Here is a 24,564-nt window from a genome sequence, read left to right on the forward strand (position 1 = left end):
GGAGCGGGGATTGAAGCCTGAACCTGGCCGAGCCCTGCCATTCCAGGTGATGGAGTGAAGCCAAAGCTCAAGCCCCACCATCCTGGGTGGGAAGGCCAAAGCCCAAAGGCTTCAGCTCCAAGAAAGGGGCCTGTAACCTGAGACCCGCCCCGCAGGGCTGAAGCCCTCAGGCTTGGGCTTTGGCCCTGGGTGGTGGGGCTTGGGCTTTGGCCCCAGGCCCCAACAAGTCTAGCACCAGCCCTGGCAACCCCATTAAAACAGGGTGGTGACCTAATTAAAATTAGGTTGCGACCCACTTTGAAACCCACAGTTTGAAAGCCCCTGTTCTATAGGGGTGCCACCTGTCTCAGTTTTCCTGGGATCATCCCTTTTTTTAGGTAGCTGTCCCAGGAAATCAGTAAACCTTTCCAAGACATTAAAAGTCTTGTTTTTTATCAGCCACACACCCTTTGGTTCCCCAGTCCCTAGTAGCTGTAGTAGGGGGAGCTGTGGAACAGTGATGCCTGTGTAGAAGGAGCTATCACTTCAGAGTGGCTGGGAGCTCCAGGAATCAGTGCCCTGAATCATCGAGTGGGACAGGAGGCATTTGGGGCTGCTGGTGCCGAGTCACCAACATGCAAGTACCTGCTGTGGGATTTGCCACAGGGTAAGAGCAGAGTAGATCCAGCCTGCTTGGCGAGATTGTTGCTCCCAGGAACAGGACCCACAGGGGCTGGTGCCCTCTCCCAAGGTGGGATGGGGAGACAGTGCCTAGGATTATATGTGGTGAGGTATGGGCAGGTGAAGGTGCCATTGTTTTGTACCTCAGAGAACTGAAATTACAGCCTCCTGGCAGCAGGGGGCCCCTATGTCCTCCGAGCTGCTACTGCTATGGTTACTGTGCACAGCAACTTTCCCTCCTTCCTTGCCTAGGCCCTGCCTTTGCTGGCCCTGAGGGTTTGCCCAGCTGGAGCCAGCTGGCAGGGGCTTGAGGGAGCAGCAGGACTGGAGCAGCAGAAGCGTCTGTCTCCCCTTCCTCCCCACAGGGAGGCAGGGAGAAGCGAGGGGACACCTCTTTGGGGGTAGAGTGACCACACAGCAAATTTGAAAAATGGGGATGGGGTGGGAGGTAATAGGAGCCTATATAAGAAAAAGACCCAAAAAAACGGGACTGTTCCTATAAAATTGAGACATCTGGTCACCCTATTTGGGAGACAGACACAAATTGGGGTCACAGCTATGGAGGGGGCAGACTCAAAGGGGAGGGCAGGGTTATGGGGGAAACAGGTATTAGGGAGCAGCTATGAGGGGAATCTGTATAAAGAGACAAGATGGCATGGTTGAGGGGATGGGTAAGAGAGGCAGCGTGAGGAGGGTGAAGGAGAGGTTTGGGGTGAGGGAGGGAATGAGGCAGGTTTGGGGAAAGGAGAGATTGGGAGGTTCTTAGAGAGGAGAGTCTGGTAAGAGAGGGAAGAGGCAATGGAGGTGTTTGTGGGCAGGAGATGCTGAACGGGATTTCCCATGAAGGGGAAGGAGGAGAGATTGGAGATTTAGCAGAAGGTCAGTGCGCTTGGTGAAGATTGCTACAGCATTGCATGGGAGCCAGCCAGTCAAGGACTGCACCATAGGAAGAGAGGAAAGAAGATGCTACAGTACGTTTTGTTTGCTTATTGTTGTAATTGAATGGATGAAAGGGACTTATGCTGGAACATTTTGGGTTTCAGAGAATGCAGGTGATCTTATCATGCTGCATGGGAACGTTTGCATCCGCCGCCGCCACCCTCCTCTCCCCCCCCACAACTTTTGGGGCAAAATTACTCCATTGAGTATTACCTATTAATTAACTGTAAGGATTGTAATCTGGAACAAGGTTTTCAGTATTCCTTATACACAGAATTGTAATTAAGATATGTCTTCTTAGCCATTCAGAGCAGCATCACTTACCCGCTAGATCGCGAATACACAGACATTGTGAGGGCTCCCTTTTGGCTTGAATCTCTGACCATAAATGCCCCTTCTTTGGACTGAAAAGCAATTCAGATTTAGTTTATCCTTTCTTTTGTGTTTGACAGAAAATTCACATAAGACATTCAGCTGATTACAAAACTCTGTTGAATGTTTTATAAAGGAAGCTAAAGGTCAGGAGGTCAGAGTAGATGATCTGGTGGTTCCTTGTGGCCTTTAACTGTCTGACTAAAAGAATAGGAACTTCTAAAATAAGGTAATGTACTTAATAGTTGTTGGGTATTGTACAAATGCAGGTGAGATCTCTGTATCAGCAGGAAGCTAAGTACTTTTCTGAGAACACATTAGAGTAAATATGAATAGATAAATGCTGAGTCATTCACCTGTGTGTGGATCACTGTTGGGTGATTCCAAGGATATTACTTAATCCAAGAGAAGCACTGGTGCCTTTTGACTGTTGGATACTGATATTTAAACTGTTCAAACTTTACTAGCATGGTTTATGATATTAGAACACATGGCTTATATAGTAACATAATATTCTAATGAGCTCTACCTAACCTCCTAATTTCTACAGCCATAGAGCTATTTACTATTTCTAGTTATTGGGGCCTTCTTCCTACCTGGAGCTATTTCAGTGCTTTATATTATTGAACTAAGTACACAAGCCTAGTGATATTGTATGTTAAGTTTGTAACACTGCGTCTGGAGACTCCTTGTGCTATAGTGTACATGTTCTTACACACTCGGTACACTAGATGAATGGCATAACTTCATGGATATAATTCACTGCTATTCATTAAAATACAGGTGACTATCAATGGTAAGTTGAAGATAACTCATATTTAACATCTTAAATATATTGAACATTTACGTTTAACCCTGTCCACTGCTTCTGTGAATGTTTATACTACACTATGCTCTAATGCGATACAGACCCTTGAAACAACTTAAAGAATAAAGAGCTAAAACTTTATGGCTATTTGGCATCTGTGGAAGGCTCAAAATATAGTGGAACCACTGTGGTGCTTTGTGCTTCTGTTCAGGGGACCGGGACCGGGACCAGGAGCAGAAAGGCCACAAACCTTGGCAGCTCTCTTCATATGAATGTGGAAGGGGAATTGTGGGTGGGACATCTGCATGGTAGATCTCTGGCTAGCTGGATTGTGACCTATGTAAATCCTGTAGTCACAACCCTGTGTAGTAGCTTGCAGTAAGCTTTAGCTGTACAGTGTAGCTTAAGTAGCTTAGCTAAAAGTAGATGACCTCCTGAGGTCCCTTCCAACCCTGACATTCTATGATTCTATGAAGTGCTGTAGTCACAGTCATGCCATTGTCTGGAGGAGCAGAGTTAAATATCTGACTTGGTTAACACAAAACTAAGATAGGACACACAAATCTATAAATATTTGAAAGGTCTATAAATATTTGAAGGGTGATAATGCCATGGCGACTAGGAATCATTTAGAGTGATTCATGGGATTATAACTAATAATAATGGAATGAAATTAAGAAATGGAAATGGAAAAATTAGACTGAATATCAGAAAAATTCTCAGAGTTAAATATATTTGAATACTCTCCTGCAGGAAGTGCTGGAAGATCCATGTTTGGAGCATTGAAAACTAGACAACACAAATCACTAGAAAATATATTGTAAAGCAGGGTGGTAGAGTGGATTATATAAGTGCTCTTCCTTTTCTTCTTTAACATTTGTAATTCTATGTATTTCTGTGCACTCCCTCTGGCTGAGCTGTATTTTATCCAATCCCTGTGTTGGCCTGAGCAAAACTCTGTTATTCTCTCTAAAATAGTAACAATTTGAAGTCATGGATACAGTTGTATTTCATATTGACATGCACTTTTCTTCCCAAGCGTTCCACAATGCTTCACACAAAATATTAACATAGGATCAATGAAACACAATTGCCTATGGGCAGGACTAAGTGGGACACAACATGCTGCATGACAATAAGAGGAGTAGAAATTTTAGTTAAGGACACTGCGGCAAACCTCTACGTTAACTAAGAAAGCATGAGATTTTTAATGTTCATACAGTGCGGACAGATTTCAGTATTTAAAGTCTCACCCAAAAGACACGCACAGTAAACTGCATAGAACTCAGTTTATCTAATATAGAAGGTAGAAGACCTAAACAGAACAAGTTCTAGGGAGTCTAGGTATTCCACACCTGATGTTTAGACCACCAAGACGTCCCTTCATTTTAAAGTACTCTATCTTATTGTACAGTTAGCTCTGGATTTGATTGCTGAACTCTTCATGATGCATCTTATAATACTGACTGAATAATTTAGATTGTGGGTAACTTTACAAACAATGAAAGTTTATTTATAAACCAACTGAATTACCTTCTGCTGTAGTAGAAGTTCTGCCTGATTTCTGTTTATGTTTTTACAATACCACCTACAATAAATGACCAAGAAAAAACAGCTAAATTATGTTCTGATTTGAAGCTATTTTAACAAAAATACTTATTGACTCTATTGTAAAGAGCAACACTTCTTAACCGTTATACTATTCCCAAACCAAAAACTTAGTTAATATAAATCAAAGGTTGTAAACAACAGATACTGATTTTAAACAACTTTATAAGACTATTTCAGTTATAACAATAACACAAACAAAAGCAAGATATTTATCAATGAGGAAATTCAGAGCTCAGGTTAAAAAGACAATGTTGTAAAGTGAAAATGTTAGAAAGTCATAGTTCTCTACTAGTAGTTTACTATCACTCAGCTCACCCTAACTAGTGAAAGAACCCCATCAGCTTCCTCATTAAAACAAGTGCTTCCTGTTTCATAGTTATATTTTTAAAAGTGCCCCTCCCGTGTTCTGGATCTCACTTTCTAATTTATTTTTAAAATTCCTACACAGTAACAATGTGAAGTGTGGTGATTTCTTGTCCACGCCATAAGAGTTATTAGAGAGTCTAGTCTTCTGCCTTTGATAAATTGGTGAGTTCATAGTTTACAGTCCAATGTATAGAATTTTGCTCATATAGTGTCTCATAATCGAATATGTGATGGGATTGTGGTTGGGGAAAGAGGGCAACTTTACTGGTGTCAAGTCTAGCCCTATGACGTTCAATATTTTTTTCCTATTTTTTGTAATTAAAGTTGAGATTAAGTAAAATCCTGGATATAAACACCCACAAGTTTGGGAAATTTTGCATTTACATTTGGTGTCTCAGGCCCATCTCTGGTTGGAATATTTGGGAATTTTACTCTTCCTCACCAGTCAATGAACCTTAAATATGTTGAAGTCAGTACTGGATAGTAATTGAAATGTACAAAACAGGAAAAGATGAGAGTATAATAGTATCTGGCTGTGAGCGCTCACAAATAGGAAACTTCCAGATTGTGACATCTTGACTTAGGCAAACAGATGCAGTTATCCTATTTATTGTATATGAGCTACCAGTGTTTATAACATTCTAGTCTCATAGCAAACAGCCATTGATTTGAATGGAGAAGAATCATGAAAACTGGAAGACAAATGGTGAATTCATTTTTAGGATGATGATTTATAAAAAAAAAAATAAGGGCCTTCGTCCTGCAGTCGTTACTCAGGCAAACTCCTGTTGACTTCTAGTGAGGACTGAAAGAGCAGACCTTAAAAATGTACAAGCCTAACCAATTCTCAGGGAGGAGGCACAATAATCATTTTCAAATGTACTTACTCATATGCTTCTAAATTATTTCGCTCGTTCTCAGTTACATAATTGCTGGGAATTAGGCCTTCATTACTAAAATAAATACAAAGGTAAGATATAACACAATGTAAAGTATTAATGGGATTAAAATGTGAATATTCCTTTCACTTAACAAGAGGGCGACTAACACTTTGGCCACATATTAAGTATGAGCTATGTTTCTGTGAATTCAGACAGTCATTGAAGGAAGACCTCAGGATTCTTCGTATCAACCTGGTATTCTTTCAAAGGACAGATGATGGGCAAATACTGTCTGTATGAATTGTTCAGTATGAGACTGTTCTCTGGAGAACCAGGAAGTGGGTGAATTTGTGTTGCCAGCTCTGCACAAGACCCACCAGGTGGCACTGAAGTCTAGATTTTATCTTTGAATGCATATGCATGGCCAATGCATACATTACAAAGCAGAATCTAGCTCAAACCCTAGATTGAGTTGCATATATATAGGATGACCAGATGTCCTGATTTTATAGGGACAGTCCCAATATTTGGGGCTTTTTCTTACATAGGCACCTATTACCCCCCACCCTCTGTCACGATTTTTCACACTTGCTATCTGGTCACCCTGCATATATATATTTTACATAATTGCCAATTATTTTAATTCCCACCTTCTAAAAGAACCAGTTGCGCTCACTGAGCCTCTGGGTGGAAGAAGTGTGTTTAAAGGAGGGCTTTGAATTAGGAGGGGATGGTTATTTGGCACATAAAAAAAAGCAGATATAAGGGGAGTTGGAGGTGTGGATGAAGACATTAAGTTGAGAGAAGGGGGAAACAATGAAACCATTACTGAGGGAAGATGGCCCATAAGTGAAGTTCAGATCCAAACTTTTTTTAAAGTTCAGGGGTATTTGGATCTAGGATTTTGGTTCAGGCAGACCTAACTCTAAAAACAATATTTTACTGAATTACATACCCTTTCTACAATTTTGCCGTCAGCTACAATGGTGCAACCCTAGTAACTTCAATATAAGATATCATTGTATGAAACTAGATGGGAAGATAGGCACAAGTGTGACTGAGAGCAGAAATTGGCTTAATTGCAGTACATCTATCTAGGTACTTATATGATTGTAGTTGCTATTTTATCTGAATGCCATTTCATCACACTCACACAACCTTTCTTCTGATTCACTGTATTGTAAAATACTTTACAAATTAAGTTTGAAGTGCCAGATTTTCAAAAGAGCTCAGCACCCAACAGGTCCTAAATGAAGTGGCCAGGTTTCCAGAACTACTCAGCACCCAGCAACTCACTCTCTTCTCAAATTTCCAAATGCTGCTCTTGTTTAGCCTGGTGTGTGTCTGTCTAGATTCTAGATTCCCATTATTCTCAATGGGAGATGCTGGGTGCTGAATGTTTTTCAAAAATATGGCTGCTTCATATAGATGCCAAACTGGGAGCTGAACACTTTAAAATCTGGCCCTAAAATATATTTATGCCGCTAATTTATTTTTTGTTTGGAGTGTGTTTTTTTTAGGAAGATAGATAGAAACAAATGGGCCCAAATATGCCTCCTCTCTTACCCATACTGGTCTCTTGCCTTCCACCAGTGGGGGTCATACTTTTCAAGGATAATGTATTCTTCTGATTTCCTGAGTGTTAAGTCACAGGGTCCTTTGGCAAAAAAATCATAGAGTGCGATGACTCTGATTTTCTCTTCATATTCTTCAGGGATCTGCGGGGGTAACGCTGGTAGTGGCTTCCTCTTTGATTGCTGAACAAATTGCCTGTCACGCTGTTGAGAGAAAAAAGTATCATAATTGGTTTACATTTCTTTCCCTGCTTATTAGTAGTAGTATTAGTAGTAGAATTTTATTTTTATTCTTATGTTGTCTCTGTTCCTGAAAGAAACTGATCACAATTCCTTCCCTCCCTATGCCTTATTATCCAGTCAGTTGCACTTGCAAGAAGGCAACAGAGTACAGTTGATTGCACATGGATAACTGTTACTCAAGTCAAAGTTACACTGACAAAATAAATAATATGCATATAATGTGACTGTAGCCAAAATAGAGCATTTCCGCCACCAACGTGCTTGCAGTTACATTAATACGGTATGAATTCTGGGACAGCTCCTCCGCTGATGTAAATCAGAATAGCTCCACTGAAGTCAATTGAGTTACACCAGCTGGGTTTGGAGAACATTGCATACATACTTAACTTATCAGCAGGAATATAAACATTTTGTTTTGCATGAACATGGGGCCTGGTTTTGTGCTCAGTTACACTGTTGTAAAGTTGGGAAGAACTCATCGAAGTCTGTAGAGTTAGGCCAAATGAAAGTAAGACCATACTCAGATCCTTCGTGTTTGGAAAAAATACATAACAATGTAAATCTTCTAAATCTTTGCACTCTTATTAAAATACTCTTTACAGTATTTATATGAAGTATGTATTACTGCAACTTTAAAGATTTGGAAGGGAGTAGTTACATTAGTGCAGTGGTTCTCAAATTTTTTTTTCACTGACCACATAAAAATTGCTGAGGGTCTGAGCGGACCATTTAATGATCTTTCCAAATGTTATTTGTGCCGTTAGCTAAGTATTGTAAAGCGCTTTGGACAAAAGCACTATATAAAAAAACCTTAATAATAAGTAACATTTTTTTGTTCTACAAATAAAAGCACACAACTAATATTTTAATATCAGTAGTCTTACCTTTCTACTGTGATGGATGTGCCCTCTATCCCCCACCACGGCAGCCCCCGAGCTGGGGCTGGGAAGGAGGAGGGGGGGTCTCTCCTCCACCCCAGCAACCACATAGCTGAGGCTGGGAAGGAGGACCATGTCTTCCCAGCAGCTGGAATTCTGTAGCTGGGAAAAGTCGTCTCTTTCTCTGGCCACTGCAGCCCTTCATGTCCCAAGTTCCCTCCACCCCCTCTATTCACTCCACTTTCCCCTCCCACCTACCCCCTATTTCCCTCAAGGCCACCACCTCATCTTACATGTGTGTCTTCTCCAGGATCCTGGCACCTAATTAGTGGAGCCATGCCCTTCATTTTCTTGTGTGCAGCCACCCAGGCACACACCTTAGAGGGAACTATCCGCAGTTTGAGAACCTCTGCACTAGTGCTTGCTCTGACATATATTCAGTGTCTGGGCTTGGATATGTCACTTAACCTCTTTCTACTTCAGTTTCCTGAATCTGTACAATTTTACTTACTCTGTGCTTTTGGGTAGACACATAGGAGAGCTGTTGTGACATTGAGTATCCAGGCATCAAGTCTCCATCATTGTCCAGGCTCAATTTTGTTCTCACTGCTCTAATTTTGGAGAATAAAAATAGTGCTTGTGAGAATATATATCACCAAACATATTGGCTGTGGGGGAGGGAAAAGGTCTGTAAATTTTTTTTTTTATAAATTTCAGCAGATTTACTGAAAACTGAAGGTTTTAGAATGTTTTATATATGAGTTATTTTGATTAGCTTAATTACTGGCAAGTTGAAGCTAAAATTTGATTTACCTTTTCTGCACTGAACAGCAACAGCAGCAAAAAACAGACTGGATGGTGTGATCTGAAAACAAGAACATTTTCTGTATTTTTAGTACTGTTTTTGGTTTACTGCATTGAAGTGTGTAATAGGTTCTCTGCCATGGACTTGCTGTGAGACTCTGGGCTAGTCATTTGGGACCAGATTGTGGAACATTTACTCATGGGAATAGTCCAATTGAAACCAGTGGAACTACTTAAATGAGTGCTCGCCAGCATAAGGAAGGACTCCACAATCGAATCCCTAACCTTTCTGTGCCTCAGTTTCCTCATCTGTTGAAGTTATCAATGCTTTCCCACTTCTGTAAAGCACTGTGAGATCCACAGATAAAAAGCACTATACAGGTGCTAAGTATTGTTCCTATTTACAGATGGATAAATTGTTAACCACAGTGAGCAGTATATTAATGCTGATTAGGCTATTTTTTCTTAATGAATACATAGCACCAGAAGAGCTTCTGATGTTATAAATGTCCTCGTGTGAGGTATGAAAAATCTGCAGAACCAACCTGGCATCCGTACACATTTTTTTATGTTGAGCTCCTTATTCATGTTTTGCCTGTAATACACTCTTGCTTGTAGTATGGTCACCGTTCTTGGCTAGGATTTAAGAGAAACCTTGTGTGATGATACTAGATTGTTTTAGCTAGATATCCAAGGAGAGCTACAGATTCCTTCTGTATGCAGCAACCTTTATATCCTTCACAATTGAGTCCTGTCTCTTCTCTTCTACAGAGGACACTACATTCTTGCCATTAGAAGATGCTCTAAAGACATATATTAGGTAGTGTCCTTCCCTTAGGACTGAGTATTTTTCCAAGTTTATCTTTCATGCATGTTCTTTTCAAAGTCACACTAATGTGTTCTGGTTTTTTATTCCTGCTTTATCATTTTTGGTTTGGTCTGGAATGATGACCCAATTTCATTTAATTTACATGTGAGGGATTTGGATGAAATATTTCAGTGTAAATAACAAGAAAATACATTCTCTATGTAGTCTAAGTCTACATAAGAGAGGAAGTATAGTATAATAGTTAGCATATAGACCTCTGAGTTAGAGCTCTTGAGAGTTAGTCCTGGCTATACCATGTTTTCACTGTGTGAGCATGGGCAAGTTATTTATAAGTTAACCTCTCTCTCTGCTTCATTTTATCCATCTGTAAAATGGAAATAGGACATTGTAAGAATTAAGTAATGTTTGTAAAAGAGCTTTGGCATCTTTTGCTATATAATCTCAGTGCATATCATTATTGTACATCTTTCAGGTACAGAAGCCTTACAAAACAAGAGCTCAAATCTGATCTGAAGAGAGTTAGTCATGCATTCCTATTTATCTTGTATCACAGCTACTATGTTTATGCAATTCCTCATATGCTGCTTGCAAATGAACAAGTGGAGAGAAGAGATCTAAAGGGGTCAGCTACAGCAAGATAATTTGACCTTTATTCTGACCTAATTTCTGGATGGATGACACCTGGGGTGGGAGAGGGAGCTTGAGCCAGGTTTCTTGGTTGGAGATTGCATGATCTTTAGGAAGCTGAAAGAGAGGGGAAAGTTAGGCAGCTGAGATATGGCTGGGTGTTCCCATAACCACTAGGTTGTGGGTGGTTTAGGCAGCTGTTTTGGAACTGGAGGAGCTGCTTGAGTTGGAGTCATTTTAAAGCTGAGTATATGTTAGCATAGCACCGCAATGAAGTTTACTAAGAATCTGTGTACCATAGCACTCAAAAGGTTAAGTGGCCTTATTACACCTGGTGAATTGTTTGACCAATAAAGATATAAACAGTATTTAACAAATCTCACACTATAAAAAGGGAAAGAGAATGGCAAAGTTCAGGGAGATAAGATCAAAATTAGTTCTTAGTCAGAAGAGGAAGAAAACTGTGGCTTATGCTTGTTTTGCTTTGAAAAGTTACCAGTGATGCTTGTGGGGGCAATTTGCCATAGACCATGACATCCTGTTAAGAGCCTACAGTGTGGGACTTTGACAAGCCCGTTTTAATCATAAAATATCATAAACCACTTGATAGAAGTTTCCAGTGACGGCTATGGAAAATATGAGGATTGGAAATGTCCAAACCAGCTGACATGAACAATTTTTTTTAAAGAAGCCAGACTAAAAAAGCTGTGTGCACTGTGACACAGGTTTGCTGCATTACTTTCAATTGTTCATGAAGCTATCACCTTGCCGTTTGAAACTGTTGCTGTTTAACTTTGCCAGAACACGCTTTCTCCTACTGGTGCTTGCTGTAATTTCTAGTTTATTTACCATATTTTTCAGACAAGGAGCTATAAACAAGAAAAAAGAAAAGAGTTTTGCAACTTTCAGTATCTTAATATCACTGGTCTATGTTTACCTGCAAAAAAGAGAAATTCAGAGGGAAAGTCTGAAATAGTATTGAATTAATTACTGGAATGGTGTTAGATGGCAGTGTGGAATTCCAGGTGCTGACTTTTGAATGAGGTGAACTGACATTTATTTGTCCATTAGAGATATCAAGGTATTTTTCATTAGACGAAGGATGTTTAAATTCCAACTCAGGTAATTACCTACTACTTACCAAAACTACCCAAAGTGTTTCAGTTAGGGGCAGTGTTTGCCCCTGACTTAGATAGTGTATTGCCAACATGCATTGTTGAAGAGATTCTACGTTCCACCATAAAGGTGTCCACATTTCAGTCATGGGTCATGTAATCGCTGTGTATCTCTTCCTTGCCTTAGTGCTGCCAGGCTCAATTAACATTGTAAAGTACTTACCAGAGATATTTAGATCAGGCTCTGTAGAACTTCCAAGTATTATTAAAACAACATTCTTAAGTACACTGAAGATCTTACTATAACCACAAACGCAAATTAATTCAGAGTTGAGGCTGGTTTGAGTAAAGGTGGAATGTCAGCCCAGGAATTTTCTGCCTTTACTAAATTTCAAACTCTTTCTATAAAGTATAGGGACTTTCCACACTTGAATCTTCTTGGCAGGGCTGCCCAGACGGGGTTGGGGGGCAAGTGGGGCAATTTGCCCTGGGCCCCGCAGGGGCCCCCATGAGAATATAGTATTGTATAGTATTGCAACTTTGTTTTATGGAAGGGGCCCTCGAAATTGCTTTGCCCCAGGCCCCCTGAATCCTCTGAGCAGCCCTGCTACTTTGTTAGGTTAAAAGAAACCAGCAATAAATGAAATGTCTGTAATGCATTTTACATATATCCTAATCATATATTTACCAGTTAGTCTCTTACAGTGCTTAAGGAATCATAACAAACTATGGGCTGAATCAGTAATTAGGGTGTTTCATGGTATATGCAATGTAGGTCCCTATTCTGCACTCCTTACTTGGGCAAAGCTTTCACTGAGTTCAGTGTTTTGACTGTTTGCCAGAAGCTGGGATTGGGTGACAGGGCATAGATCACTTGATGATAACCTGTCTGCTCATTCCTTTTGGGGCACCTACCATTGGCCACTGTCAGAGGACAGGATACTGGGCTTGATGGACCTTTGGTCTAACCCAGTATGATTGTTCTTCTGTTCTTATGACTGAAAAAGAGTGCAGAATATGACCCATAATCCAGTAACTGTGGCCTAGATTACCATCTCTTGCAGAGAAATGAGTGTGAAAGGCCCTGAGAGGTAGGGTGGTTCTGTGAGGTTTGCTGCCCTTCTTTCTTCTTCCTATCCTACCATGTCTTCCTCTAGCTCCATGGAGTTCACTGGGCATGAGGTCCTACGGAAGGGACATCCCCAGCTTTGTAGAGGCAGATCTGTTTGCATGCAGAGTTCCTGATTTGGCCGTATCTCTCTCCCTTGCAGCACCGCTTCTGAAGGAGTTGTTTTGTCCTTGCATTGATTCCCACTCTGGCTACTCAGTAGCAGCTGCAGAGTGACTCAATGGGAGTTAAAGCTGTGAGAGGTATTATTGAAACACCATATTTCTGGTGGAAATCTGGCTAATCAGCCGGGGACAGAGTCATGAAATAAGAAGTACTGTGAGAGTCATTCAGCTCTTCAGAAACTTGCATGTTTTAGGATTTGATTCCATGGGGCTAGTTAAATTTGGATACTTTGATGTAAAACACTGGAATGCTATTGGGATATCCCAAGTGAAGGCCTGTTCAGGTGGGCTGTAGGCCATCACATCTTGCAAAGTTACTGGTGAGCCTGCTATTTACACAATACATATGCCACTTCTTTCTCATTCTGACCTCCTTGATTAGAAAATTTGCATTTAACAGACCATGAAAGTGACAGAATAACTCATAGTGACTCTGCAGCCCCTATCAGGAAGAGAATATAACCCATACCTGTACATCTAAACTTTAGATTCTAAAGTACCCACCGCAAATGTCAAAGTGCTTGGCTCTCCGTGTGAATAACTCGATTAGACTTGCTTACATCAAAATCTTGTACTAGCAAGACAGGAAGTTATATACACACAGAGCTGACTCCAAGTATTGTAGCAATGATTAATAAAGTGGTATAGGAAGCGTGCACTTCCTGACAGAAGCACATGCAGCTTATTGCCTCATATAGACATCTCCACACTCTTTATTACTTATTTTTTTAAATCCCTCCATTCAAAAGAGAGAAGCCAGAACTCAAAGTGCAACAGAAGGAAAATTAACTTCATTCGGATACAAAAAGCCAAATTCTGTTTTCTTTAATATACATGAGATACTTGAGGGATAAAGAAGAATTGATCACAGAACTAAAAATTTAATGGTAACTGTGATGCTCACAGACCAGGTGCCAGCCTATGCCAAAGCCTCTTGACATGGGTGGCAGGTGAACTCCCACTTAGGGGAGGCTAGCCTGCTGGCCGCACCCTGCCCTTTCCACCCAAGGCCCCACTCCCTCACACAGACCCCTGAAATCCCGTCTCTGAGGGGTTCCTGCAACCAGAGGAGCCCTGGCTTGCCTGCCCCAGCCACACATTGAGCCAAGCCACTGCTGCTGGCCCTCCTGACCCACCGCCCCCCCCAGCACCAGGCTGAGCCACTGCCCCCACCCTCCGCTGACTGCCGGCCCCAGCCCTGGGCCAAGCCACCAGTCTCCCTGAGCACCAGGCTGGCCCCAGGCAGAACTACCAGCTTCCCTGACCCCTGAGTGCCCTGCCGAGCCAAGCTACCATCCCCCCCCCCGCCAGAGTCAAGCCAGAGCAAGCCACTGTCCCCCTAGTGCCAGCTCCTCCCACCCCTAAAGGCCCTGCCCCCCTTCAAGCCACCAGCCCCAGTGGAGCCTCGCCAATCTGCTGGCTGCTGGCTCTCTGCATCCCTCCTCACTCCCCTGTCCAGAGGAGGAGGAGGGACATGGCATGCAGCAGGGGTGTGTGTGGAGTAGAGGAGGCAGTGGGACTCTCGGGGAAGGGCTGGTGCCAGGTGTCTGACAGTGGGTCAGTGGCGGTGCTAGGGAAGCCTTTGCCTTCTCTGGCCTATTGTATCCGCTGCCCATGCCTCTTAGCTTCAACTGCACACTGACAAATGCATAGCTGGAATTCGGTCTGGCTCTGTGTGTTAGTATTGTTAAAATAGATATTAGATTGATAAAAATGTGTTTAGAATTTTTGAAATACTTGCAGGTTGCTACATACATTAATCTCACTTATAATTAAGGCTGTGAGTCTGTCACAGAGGTTGCGGAAGTCACAGATTCCATTACATTCCGTGACTTCTGCAGCAGCCAGTGTGGCTGATCCCAGTTCTGCCAGAGCAACAAAGATTTAATCAAGGGTATTTATAGTAGAGTTGTCTCTGCTCAGCTGCAGAAAGGTGGAGTGGGCAAATTTCAACAAAATAAAGACATCTCAAATGGATGATGAACTGCCCATGAAAGAAAGGAAAGAACTGTTTAACTCCACTGTTCTGCCAGCAATGATATACAGAGGAGAAAGCTGGTCAAGGACGAAAGCAGAGAAAGAAAAATTTGCTGTCACCCAGAGAGCAATGGAAAGGCGAACGTGCAAGATACTGCTCCATGATCACAAACCAAATGAGGAGATCAGAAGGTATACAGAGGTGACCAATGTAGTGCAGGCAATGTACGACACAAAGCAAAGATGGGCAGGTCACGTAGCGTGCAGGCAAGACAATAGGTGGACAACCCGCACCAGTGATTGGATCCCCAGAGACCACAAGCAACCTCTGGGCAGACTGAAAACGCACTGGGCCAATCCCATGACAAAACTCTTTGGCCAGAAAACAAAATAGAATGGTGTGGCATCAACCTGCGTTCATGGAGGGACGGTCGAGGACAAGCCAGACAAAGGTGACAAAAGTGATTTATAGTAGAAGTCATGGACAGGTCAGGAGCTGTGAATTTTTGTTTATTGCCCATGACTTGTCCATGACTTTTACTAAAAATACCCATAACTAAATCATAGACTTACTTATAATATCTGTATCCCATTTATAAGGTAATATTTAAGTGTTTGCTCTGTGACTGCAAAAGTGTTTGTTCTGAAATCACCAGTCAGAAGAGAAGCATGTCCAAGTGTGAAATACTAGTTTGCCACAGGGAGTGTTACATCTTGCACACTAAGAAGGTCCATTAGAACAAATGAACCGTTGTGAAGCGTCAAAAAACAAAGACTTTGTTGATTGTTCTCCTCTTGTACATACCCATGAAGAGGAAACATGCAGGTGAACTCATCTCATCAGTTTGAACATTGGGGGAAGACTGTATGTCTATGCTGCTTGTACTTGAAGAGGGCAAGATTTCTAAGCATAAACAAGGAATTCCCAGTGCCTGGCCTGGGTGAATCCTAGGAGTACTTATGGAGCTTGCATATTATAGCACAGGGGTCGGCAACCTTTCAGAAGTGGTGTGCCGAGTCTTCATTTATTCACTCTGATTCAAGGTTTCACGTGCCAGTAATATATTTTAACATTTTTAGAAGGTCTCTTTCTATAAGTCTATAATATATAACTAAACTATTGTTGTATGGAAAGTAAAATGTTTAAAAAGCTTCATTTAAAATTAAATTAAAATGCAGATCCCCCCAGACCAGTGGCCAGGACCTGGACAGTGTGAGTGCCACTGAAAATCAGCTTGCGTGCCGTTTTCAGCTCCCGTGCCATAAGTTGCCTACCCCTGTTATAGCAGCTTCTATTACCTTTTGGAACTTAATACTGTAACTCATTTGTGTGTGTATATTTACCTGCTTTAACCTTGTAAATAACTCTCATATTTCTTTTTCTTGGATAATAAATGATCAGTTAATTTATTATAGGATTGGGTACAAGCATTGTTTTTGGTGTAGGATCTAAAGTACAAGTGATCTGGGATAAGTGACCAGTCCTTTGGAACTGGGAATAACCTGAACATTGTTGTGACTTTTGATGTAAGGGACTATCTATCAGAAAGGCAAGCTTTACCTGGGTGGCAAGATAGATTGGAGCACCCAAGACGACTGTCTGTGACACCATGTTAAGGGCAGCTATAGTGCCAGGAGTTCACACTTGAAACTTGGTTGGTGAAATTTAAGTATAGAACTTACAACTATTTTGGGGTGTGTTCCCTGTTTCTCAGTAGTGTGCACTGAGGTTGGTACTCACACTCCTGAGCCACTACAGACATCTTGACAGTAACTTGGGGTACAGGTGATCATGACTTGATCACATTTATAATGTGCAAACAGAATCAAGTCCACACCTGTGATGTGTATATACGTGGTGAAATATACGGGCCAGTTTTACAAGACTGAAAAAAATTATGAGCCAAATCAGCTGGGAGGAAGAATTTAATCAGAAAAGTATGAATGATAATTGGGAATTGTTTAGGAACATTTTCCTAGATGCCCAAAAAGCCACAATCGACGAAGAAGGCCCTATTGATTCAAAACAGATATGGTTTAGAAAGGAAGTAAAGGTAATATATTACAAATGGAAGAAAGGGAAGTTCATAGGAATGAATATAAATCAAAAGGTAAGAATTATAGAAAATTTATAAGGGAAGCAAGGGGACACAGGTAGAAATCTATGGTCAACAGAGTTAAGGATTATATAAAGGAGTTTTTTAAGTATACGTGGAACAAAAAGAATCCTAACAATGCTCTTGGTCCATTACTAGATAGATATGGTAGAATTATTAATAATAATGCAGAAAAGGTAAAGTGTTTGATAAATATTTCTGTTCTGTATTTGGGGAAAAACAGGTGATGTAACATCATATGATAACACTCTTTCCATTCCATTAGTATCTCAGGAGGATGTTACACAGCAGCTACTGAAGTTAGACATTTTAAAATTAGTGGGTCCAGATAACTTGTATCCAAGAGTTTTAAAAGAGCTAATGAGGAGATCACTGGCATAGTAAAGTTGATTTTCAATAAGTCTTGGAACACTGAAGAAGATCCAAAAGACTGGGAGAAAGCTAATGTTGTGCCAATATTTTAAAAAGGTAAACAGGATAACTCAGGTAATTACAGGCCTGTCCTTCTGCCATGGATCCCAGGCAAGATAATGGAGCAGCTGATACAGGACTTGATGAATAAAAAATGAAAGGAGAGTAATATAATTAATGTCAATCTCAACATAGTTTTATGGAAAATAGGTCCTATCAAACTAACTTCATATATTTTTGATGATATTACAAGTTTGGTTGTATAAGGTAATAGTGTGGATGTAATATACTTAGACTTGTGCAAGGCATTTGACTTGGTACCACATAACATTTTGATTAAAAAAATAGAATGAAATAAAATTAATATGGCACATATTAAATGGTTTAAAAACTGGCTAATTGACAGATCTCAGAATGCAATTCTAAAGGAGGAATCATCATCGAACTGGTGTATTTCTAGTGGGGTCCTGCAAGGATCGGTTCTTGGCCCTACACTAACATTTTTATCAATGATTTGGAAGAAAACAAATTCATTACTGATAAAGTTTGCATCTGACACAAAAATTGGGGGAGTGGTAAATAATGAAGAGGATTGGTCACTGATACAGAGCAATCTGGATCGCTTGGTAAACTGTGCACAAACATGCATTTTAGTATGGTTAAAGGTAAATGTATGTCTCTGGTAGCAAAGATTGTAGGTCATAATTAAGACTAAGTTTTTGACATGGACATTTTTAGTAAAAGTCATGGACAGATCACAGGCAATAAACAAAAATTCACGGAAGCCTGTGACCTATCTCAAACTTCCACCAAAAATATCCCTCACAAAAGGGGTAGGTGGGTTCAGCACCCACTGCTGCAGGGGCTCCCACGTCTCCCACTGCTACGGTGCGTGGGAGTTCCAGGGCCCCCCTACCCGTAAGGCTGGGCAGCTGCGAGGATCCGTCATCTTCCTGCGGCGGCTGGGCAACTGCGGAGTTCCCCCCCAACCCAGGGGATGGGAGATGTGGGGGCAGGGCTGGCTCCAGCTCTGGGGCGGAAAAAGTCATGGAGGTCAATGGAAGTCATAGGTTCCATGACCTCCATGACATAATCATAGCCTTAGCCATAATTACATGATAGGGACTCTATCCTGAGAAGCAGTGTCTCTGAAAAAGATTTGAGGGCCATGGTGGATAATCAACTAAACATTGTGGCCAAAAGGGCTAATGCAATCTTTGAATACAATCTCGAGTAGGAGTAAAGAGGTTATTTTACCTCTATATTTGGCCATGGTGTGACCACTGCTGGAATACTGTGTCCAGTTCTGGTGTCAACAAGTCAAGGATACTGATAAAATTGTAAGGTTCAGAGAAGACTCATAAGAATGATTAAAGGATTAGAAAACATCCCTTATCATGATAGATTGAAGGAGCTCAGCCTATTTAGTTTAACAAAGAGAAAGTTAAGTGACTTGATTACAGTCAATAAGTACCGACGGGGGAACAAATATTTAATAATGCTCTCTTCAGTCTAGCAGAGAAAGGTATAACATGATCCAAAAGCTGGAATTTGAAGCTAGACAAATTTGGAAATAAGGTGTACATTTTTAAGAGTAATTAACCACTGGAACAACTTACCAAGTGTCATTGCAGATTTCTTCTCCATCAGTAACACTTTTTAAATCAGGATTGGATGTTTTTTTAAAAGAGATGCTTTAGGAATTATTTTGGGGAACTTCTATGGCCTGTGTTATACAGGAGGTCAGACTAGATGATCACAACAGTTCCTTCTGGCCTTGGAATCTATGGATCTCTGAAATAGAATTTTGCCCATTGACTCTTATAGTTTAAACATTGTTTTTACACACTTTCTCCCTGAATTCATGTTGTGCTAGGGCACGAGCCAAACCCACTGAAGTCAATGCAGAGATTCTCATTGGCTTCGGTGGGCTTTGGATCAGGCCCTTAATGGAGTAGCTTGCCCTTTGGAAAAACCCGTTGCATACACCAAAGGAGGTTGCTGAACAGTAATGAGTGATACTCACCACACACACAAACACATTGTCTGCCTGCCTCCACCCTAATTATGTGGCTCCAAGATTTCACAGTTTTTATCATTAATTGTTGCTGATTTCAGTGGGAGTCTTGCCTCAGTAAGGAATCCAAGAATTGGCCCTAAATGCATTTTCCAGAGGGAACATGTGTAGTAGCTGTTGAAGTTTGAAATATTATAACCCACAGACATAATGGGACAGGGCACTGGAAAGAAAATGCCCTTTACTCCTTTTGCTGTTAATACGAAGATGTATTTTGTGTGTGACTTGTTTTCAGTAAGTAATTGTTTGCATAAAGCAGCTGTGTTGACAGCACACTTTTCAATCCTTACGTCTCTGAATGTTGGGCTTTCACTTAAGCTACCAAAACATAGTCAATGATTAAAAATTTGTGCCAGCTGAGATCCGGCCCTTTGGCTTTATAGCTTGTCATGCATTTTGTCTTTGGTGGTAATGGTAAGACTCTCATTTCTCCAGATATTTGGTAGTCTGAAACAAAGCTCCATGTTGCTCCCAGATAAAATAATAATCTAACAATGGCAGAGAAATCACAAGGGGAAAGTCAACCAGTCTTAGGGCTTGCACTCTCCTCCCCAAAAGTGGCTGGAAAGACGACACCTGTCCTTAAAACAGTGACTAGTTATATGTTCCACTGACTAGCTGACAAATATAAATCAAACACCTGTGCAAAGCCTGAAAGCCATATTAACCAAAAGGTTTGTGAGGCCCAGACTTAGGATTCAGTGATTTCTGAGGCACCATTTTGAAGGTACCTGCAGAGAGATAGGTGCAGGAGACATAATAATGGGAAATGGGTAACGAGGAGTACCCTGAGGCATAGTTAGTTGGCATGTTGAGCAGCTGTCATCATAGTAAACAATCTAGGAAAGGATCAGCAACTGGTTCTAGCTACGCACAGCAGAAGAGTGGTGTGCTGAGTGCCAGAGGAAGAGAGCGGGAAAAAAAGGTCTGCCTGTGGGGAGGAGGAGAGAGGGGTTGCTTGAGGAGACCTACAGAGACAGTTCTGTGAAACTTAAAGGTGGCATAATGAAAGTACAGGAACCCTTTGATCTTTGAGATGTTCCCATTGCTGCTAAATTCTACACTGGAACTACAAGATTAAGACAAAATTTTAGGGCCCCTGGGTGCCCTTTAAATTGATATAGCTGCCCCCAAAATTGTCCAGTATATGCATAAGAATGTGTACCACTACCTTCCCATCTCCTAATATAAATTGCTCTAATTAGAGTGGAATCTGTTAACTAGACAAAACCAACAGCCAAGTTAGAAATGTGTTCTTTTTATCACTTGTCTTTTATAATCTAATACTCAGATTTTTTAATTTTGTTTTGCCATTTCTGATAGAATGATGCTAAATGTTGATAATTAGTCTGATTCTAAGCAATCATGTCCATGTACCAAACTCTGAACCACACTTTGTTTTTCAAGCAGATTGAGTTACTTGTGTAAATTGGCACATTGAGGGGTAGTCCAGTCACCTAACCTATCTTTGCTCATCAAAAACATCTTATTTGTGACATACAGAGTGCCCGACAATTGATTAGATATTGCTTGCCTTTCATCCAGACTGAAAAAAACTATAAAATCATGTCCTGTTGGAAATCAACAGTAAAGTTTGCTGTAAAACTACATACTTTTTTCCAAACCAAATGTTGTTTTTTCACTAATAGAAAAATATTGAAATTCCTGAAGTTTTATCACTTAGTTCTTGATTGAGCTGAACAATTCATAATCAGAAAGTTTCCCTATAATTCTGTTAAATTTCCCTGTCATGTCTATGCACGACACACTCTTAAGGACAGTCCTTTGGTTCCTGATCCTCTTGTGTTCCCCATTTGTTGAGTTCACTAGTCTGTATGTTGGTAACAACAGTAGCTTTGCTGAAGCCATCATAGCAATTTTGTGAAGTAATTTGGAAAATTAACACCAACAATTTTAATATGCATATTAATATGACAATTTCAGAGCAGGATAATTGGAAAATATGGTGATATTTATGCAGCTCATTGCTAACTAGTGTACAAAACAGAACATAAAGCATAAAATACATGGCTCACTTTACTTACAGGTAGAAAGAATCATAGCTGATTGTCTGCTTGTATTCAAATAAAAATTCAATCCTTTCTTCTTCAGCTGTTGTGTCGGTAACAGTAAAATCTCTCTAACTGAAATCCTACCTCAGAGAAGAGGTATGGTTTAGCACAAGCAAAATTTGGCCCCACCTACTTTCCTGTTTTAAAAAAAAAAATCAGAGGCTTGATACTAACCTTACACCAGAAGTATTTCCACTGAAGCATTGTTTTTGTATCACATTTTGCTCTACAGCAGAATAACTCAACTGAAATCTAGATATCTAGTCTACTTTAAAAAAAGTCTGAAACTAGAAAGAAGAGCAGACATATACCAGAGGATCTGGTGCAATTCAGGCAGATTTTCTGTGCCCATTGTTACATGAAACGAAGTTATAACAATAAAAAGAATAAGAAAGAAAGGCGTTTCTGAAGGGTGATCAAACTTGTCCAGGGAAAATTACGAAACAGCATTTACAGATTTCCCTTCAGAGTATTAAAAAGTTGAACAAAACATTGGACTATAATGACAAGCTGATCCAATCAAAAATTAATAATTTGGAGCCTAGACTATATTTAAATCAAGTGTTTTGATGGAGGACAGCACTGGAATTTAATCTTTACTTTTTAGATAAGCGTCAGTAAAAATACATATTTAGAAGTACATTAAAATAACATAACTTTGATTGGAAAGTCACAGATCAAAAGTTAGGAAATGCCAGATTTTCAGTTTCCTATGAAACCTTAATTCTATTCCTTTGTGTCCATCCTTCACACTGAATTTGGCAGGGATCCTGTGGGGAAAATAGTATGGGATCATGTAATTAAAGAGTATCAAAACAAAAGCTAATCAAAATACAGTATTTCTGAGTTGCAGGAAATTTCGACATTTAAAAATTTCCTGCAAAATGGAAATTCCATACAATTTTCATTTAGAAAACTGACACATAGTGTTTTTTAATTGAATCACGGAAATATAGGGCTGGAAGGGACCTCAAGAGGTCATCTAGTCCAGCCCCTTGCGATGAGGCAGGACCAAATATACATAGAGCATCCCTGGCAGGTGTTTGACCACCCTCTTCTTAAACATTCCCAAAGATGGGGATTCCACAACTTCCCTTAGTAGCTTAGTCCAGTCCTTAACTATCTTTATAGTTAAAGTTTTTCCAAATAGCCAACCTAAATCTGCCTTGTTGCAAATTAAGCCAAATACTTCTTGACCTATCTTCAGTGGAAAGCAACTGATCACTGCCGCCTTAACATATTTGAAGACTGTTTTTAGGTGTCCCTCTCATCCTCCTTTTCTCAAAACTAAACATGCCCCGTTTTTGTAACCTTTTCTTCTAGGGCAGGTTTTCTGAAAACTGTTATCATTTTTGTTGCTCTCCTGTGGCCTCTCGTCAGTTTGGCCAGAATTTGGCTCTCCTCTGGATTCTCTTCCGTTTGTCTAATTGTTTCTTTAATGGTGGCATCCGGAACTGGACACATTACTCCAGTTGAGGCCTTACCAGTGCCAAGTAGAGCAGGACAACTACCTCTCATTTTTTACATACGACACTCCTGTTAATATACCCCAGAATGATATTATGAAATATTCTCCCAGGATCATGGCAGGTGCTAAATTAAATTGTTGTGATTCTTGTCAATTTTACAGCTGCTCTTCAGTGGTGGACAGCCCTGAAACTATCAAGAGGAGTGTACATTTCAGTTAGCAGCTGCCAGAGTCTGCTACTCCAGGGCTGCCCAGCACCCAGGGCAGCTGGTTCACTAGGCTGTGGGAGAGTACTGGAGTAGTCCTCTCTGCCTGGTGGGGTAGTCCTGAAGTTGCAGACCCTGGAAGTCCTGGGGATCCCTCGCCTTGGGATTGTCCATATGGCAGGGGTACCTCAGAGCAGTGGCTCCTAGAGGCCCTGTGATTCATCGAAAGTGAATTGAACCCAATATGTTTTCACAAAGCATTTCAGGTTCAACGATTTGACATTGTCTGACAAATCCCTATTTTGCTGGAAATTCCCCAACAACTCTAATTCTGCACTAACTAAAGCTAGCATTTCCCAACTTTCATATGGCTGGACTTTGCACCCAAATAACTTTCTTTTAACTTGTTATTTTGTCTGTAATTTCCTGGAGGTTTTATTTTAAAAAAAAGAAAAATGGAATGTGTTATTGTAACAACTCCCCTATCATGCATCATCAGAAGGGTCTGAGCCCTGTAACAGAGTGATTTGCCTCCATAGGGTGGAGGTTTACAGGATGAGCTGCCTCAGAGGAATCAGGTTACTGCAGTTTAAAAGGAGTAGGACATTGCAGTGACGGATGGGGGGTGGGCAGTTTAGGAAGCTGTGGCAGAGTCTAAAAGCTTTCTGTGTAGGGAACGGGACTGCAAAGCTCCCTAGGCAGGGAGGCCTGGGAGAACCCCATATCAAGCAGGGTGGACTACAGAGGCCCCAGGCAGGAATGCTCAGCTTGGGAGAAGGAAGAGAAACCTTGGATTGTGTGGATTTATAAATTGATTTTGTTATGAGAGTTTTGAGTTTTATTTACAGTTTCTTTTTTATATTAATAAATCCGAGGAGGGCTATTTTTGACCAAGAAAAAGCTTGATTTTATTTGAACAGTCCAAGAGGGGAAACTGAGCTAGGCTGCCTTTAGCATGACTGTTGACCATAAGGGAACACATGAGATACAGTTAACCCAGTTACAAGCTCAAAACCTTCAACACAGACTGCTAACACTTGACTATGTTAGCAGGTAGCACCCAACGTATGTTATCCCAGGAAGGAGAGGGCAATTGACACTATGTGCTGGGTCTGGGACATTTACAAGGACCTACTGAATGCATTCTCTCTCTGTTCTGCCCTGAGAGGTGGGGGAGCTCCTGTCCCACGTGATGCCTCCATCACATGGGATGGAAGGAGGGTGGATTTGGGATGT

The 24,564-nt window shown here is 40.9% G+C and overlaps 1 protein-coding gene across 1 annotated transcript in view; it reads right to left on the reverse strand.

Annotated features, from left to right (window-relative positions):
* TXK (TXK tyrosine kinase) overlaps positions 1-21,704 on the reverse strand; it is a 38,760-nt gene extending 17,056 nt beyond the window's left edge. Inside the window, exons 1-7 of the mRNA XM_030563344.1 lie at positions 21,628-21,704; positions 9,146-9,197; positions 8,844-8,943; positions 7,204-7,415; positions 5,644-5,709; positions 4,313-4,367; positions 1,924-2,003 (exon numbers count right to left, since the gene is read on the reverse strand). Coding sequence (XP_030419204.1) covers positions 1,924-2,003; positions 4,313-4,367; positions 5,644-5,709; positions 7,204-7,415; positions 8,844-8,943; positions 9,146-9,197; positions 21,628-21,643 — 581 coding nt within the window. The 5' untranslated portion in view covers positions 21,644-21,704. The remainder of the gene's footprint in view (positions 1-1,923; positions 2,004-4,312; positions 4,368-5,643; positions 5,710-7,203; positions 7,416-8,843; positions 8,944-9,145; positions 9,198-21,627) is intronic.
* Between the last annotated feature and the right edge of the window lie 2,860 nt (positions 21,705-24,564).

This window comes from Gopherus evgoodei, chromosome 5 (assembly GCF_007399415.2).
Source record: "Gopherus evgoodei ecotype Sinaloan lineage chromosome 5, rGopEvg1_v1.p, whole genome shotgun sequence".
NCBI lineage: Eukaryota > Metazoa > Chordata > Testudines > Testudinidae > Gopherus > Gopherus evgoodei.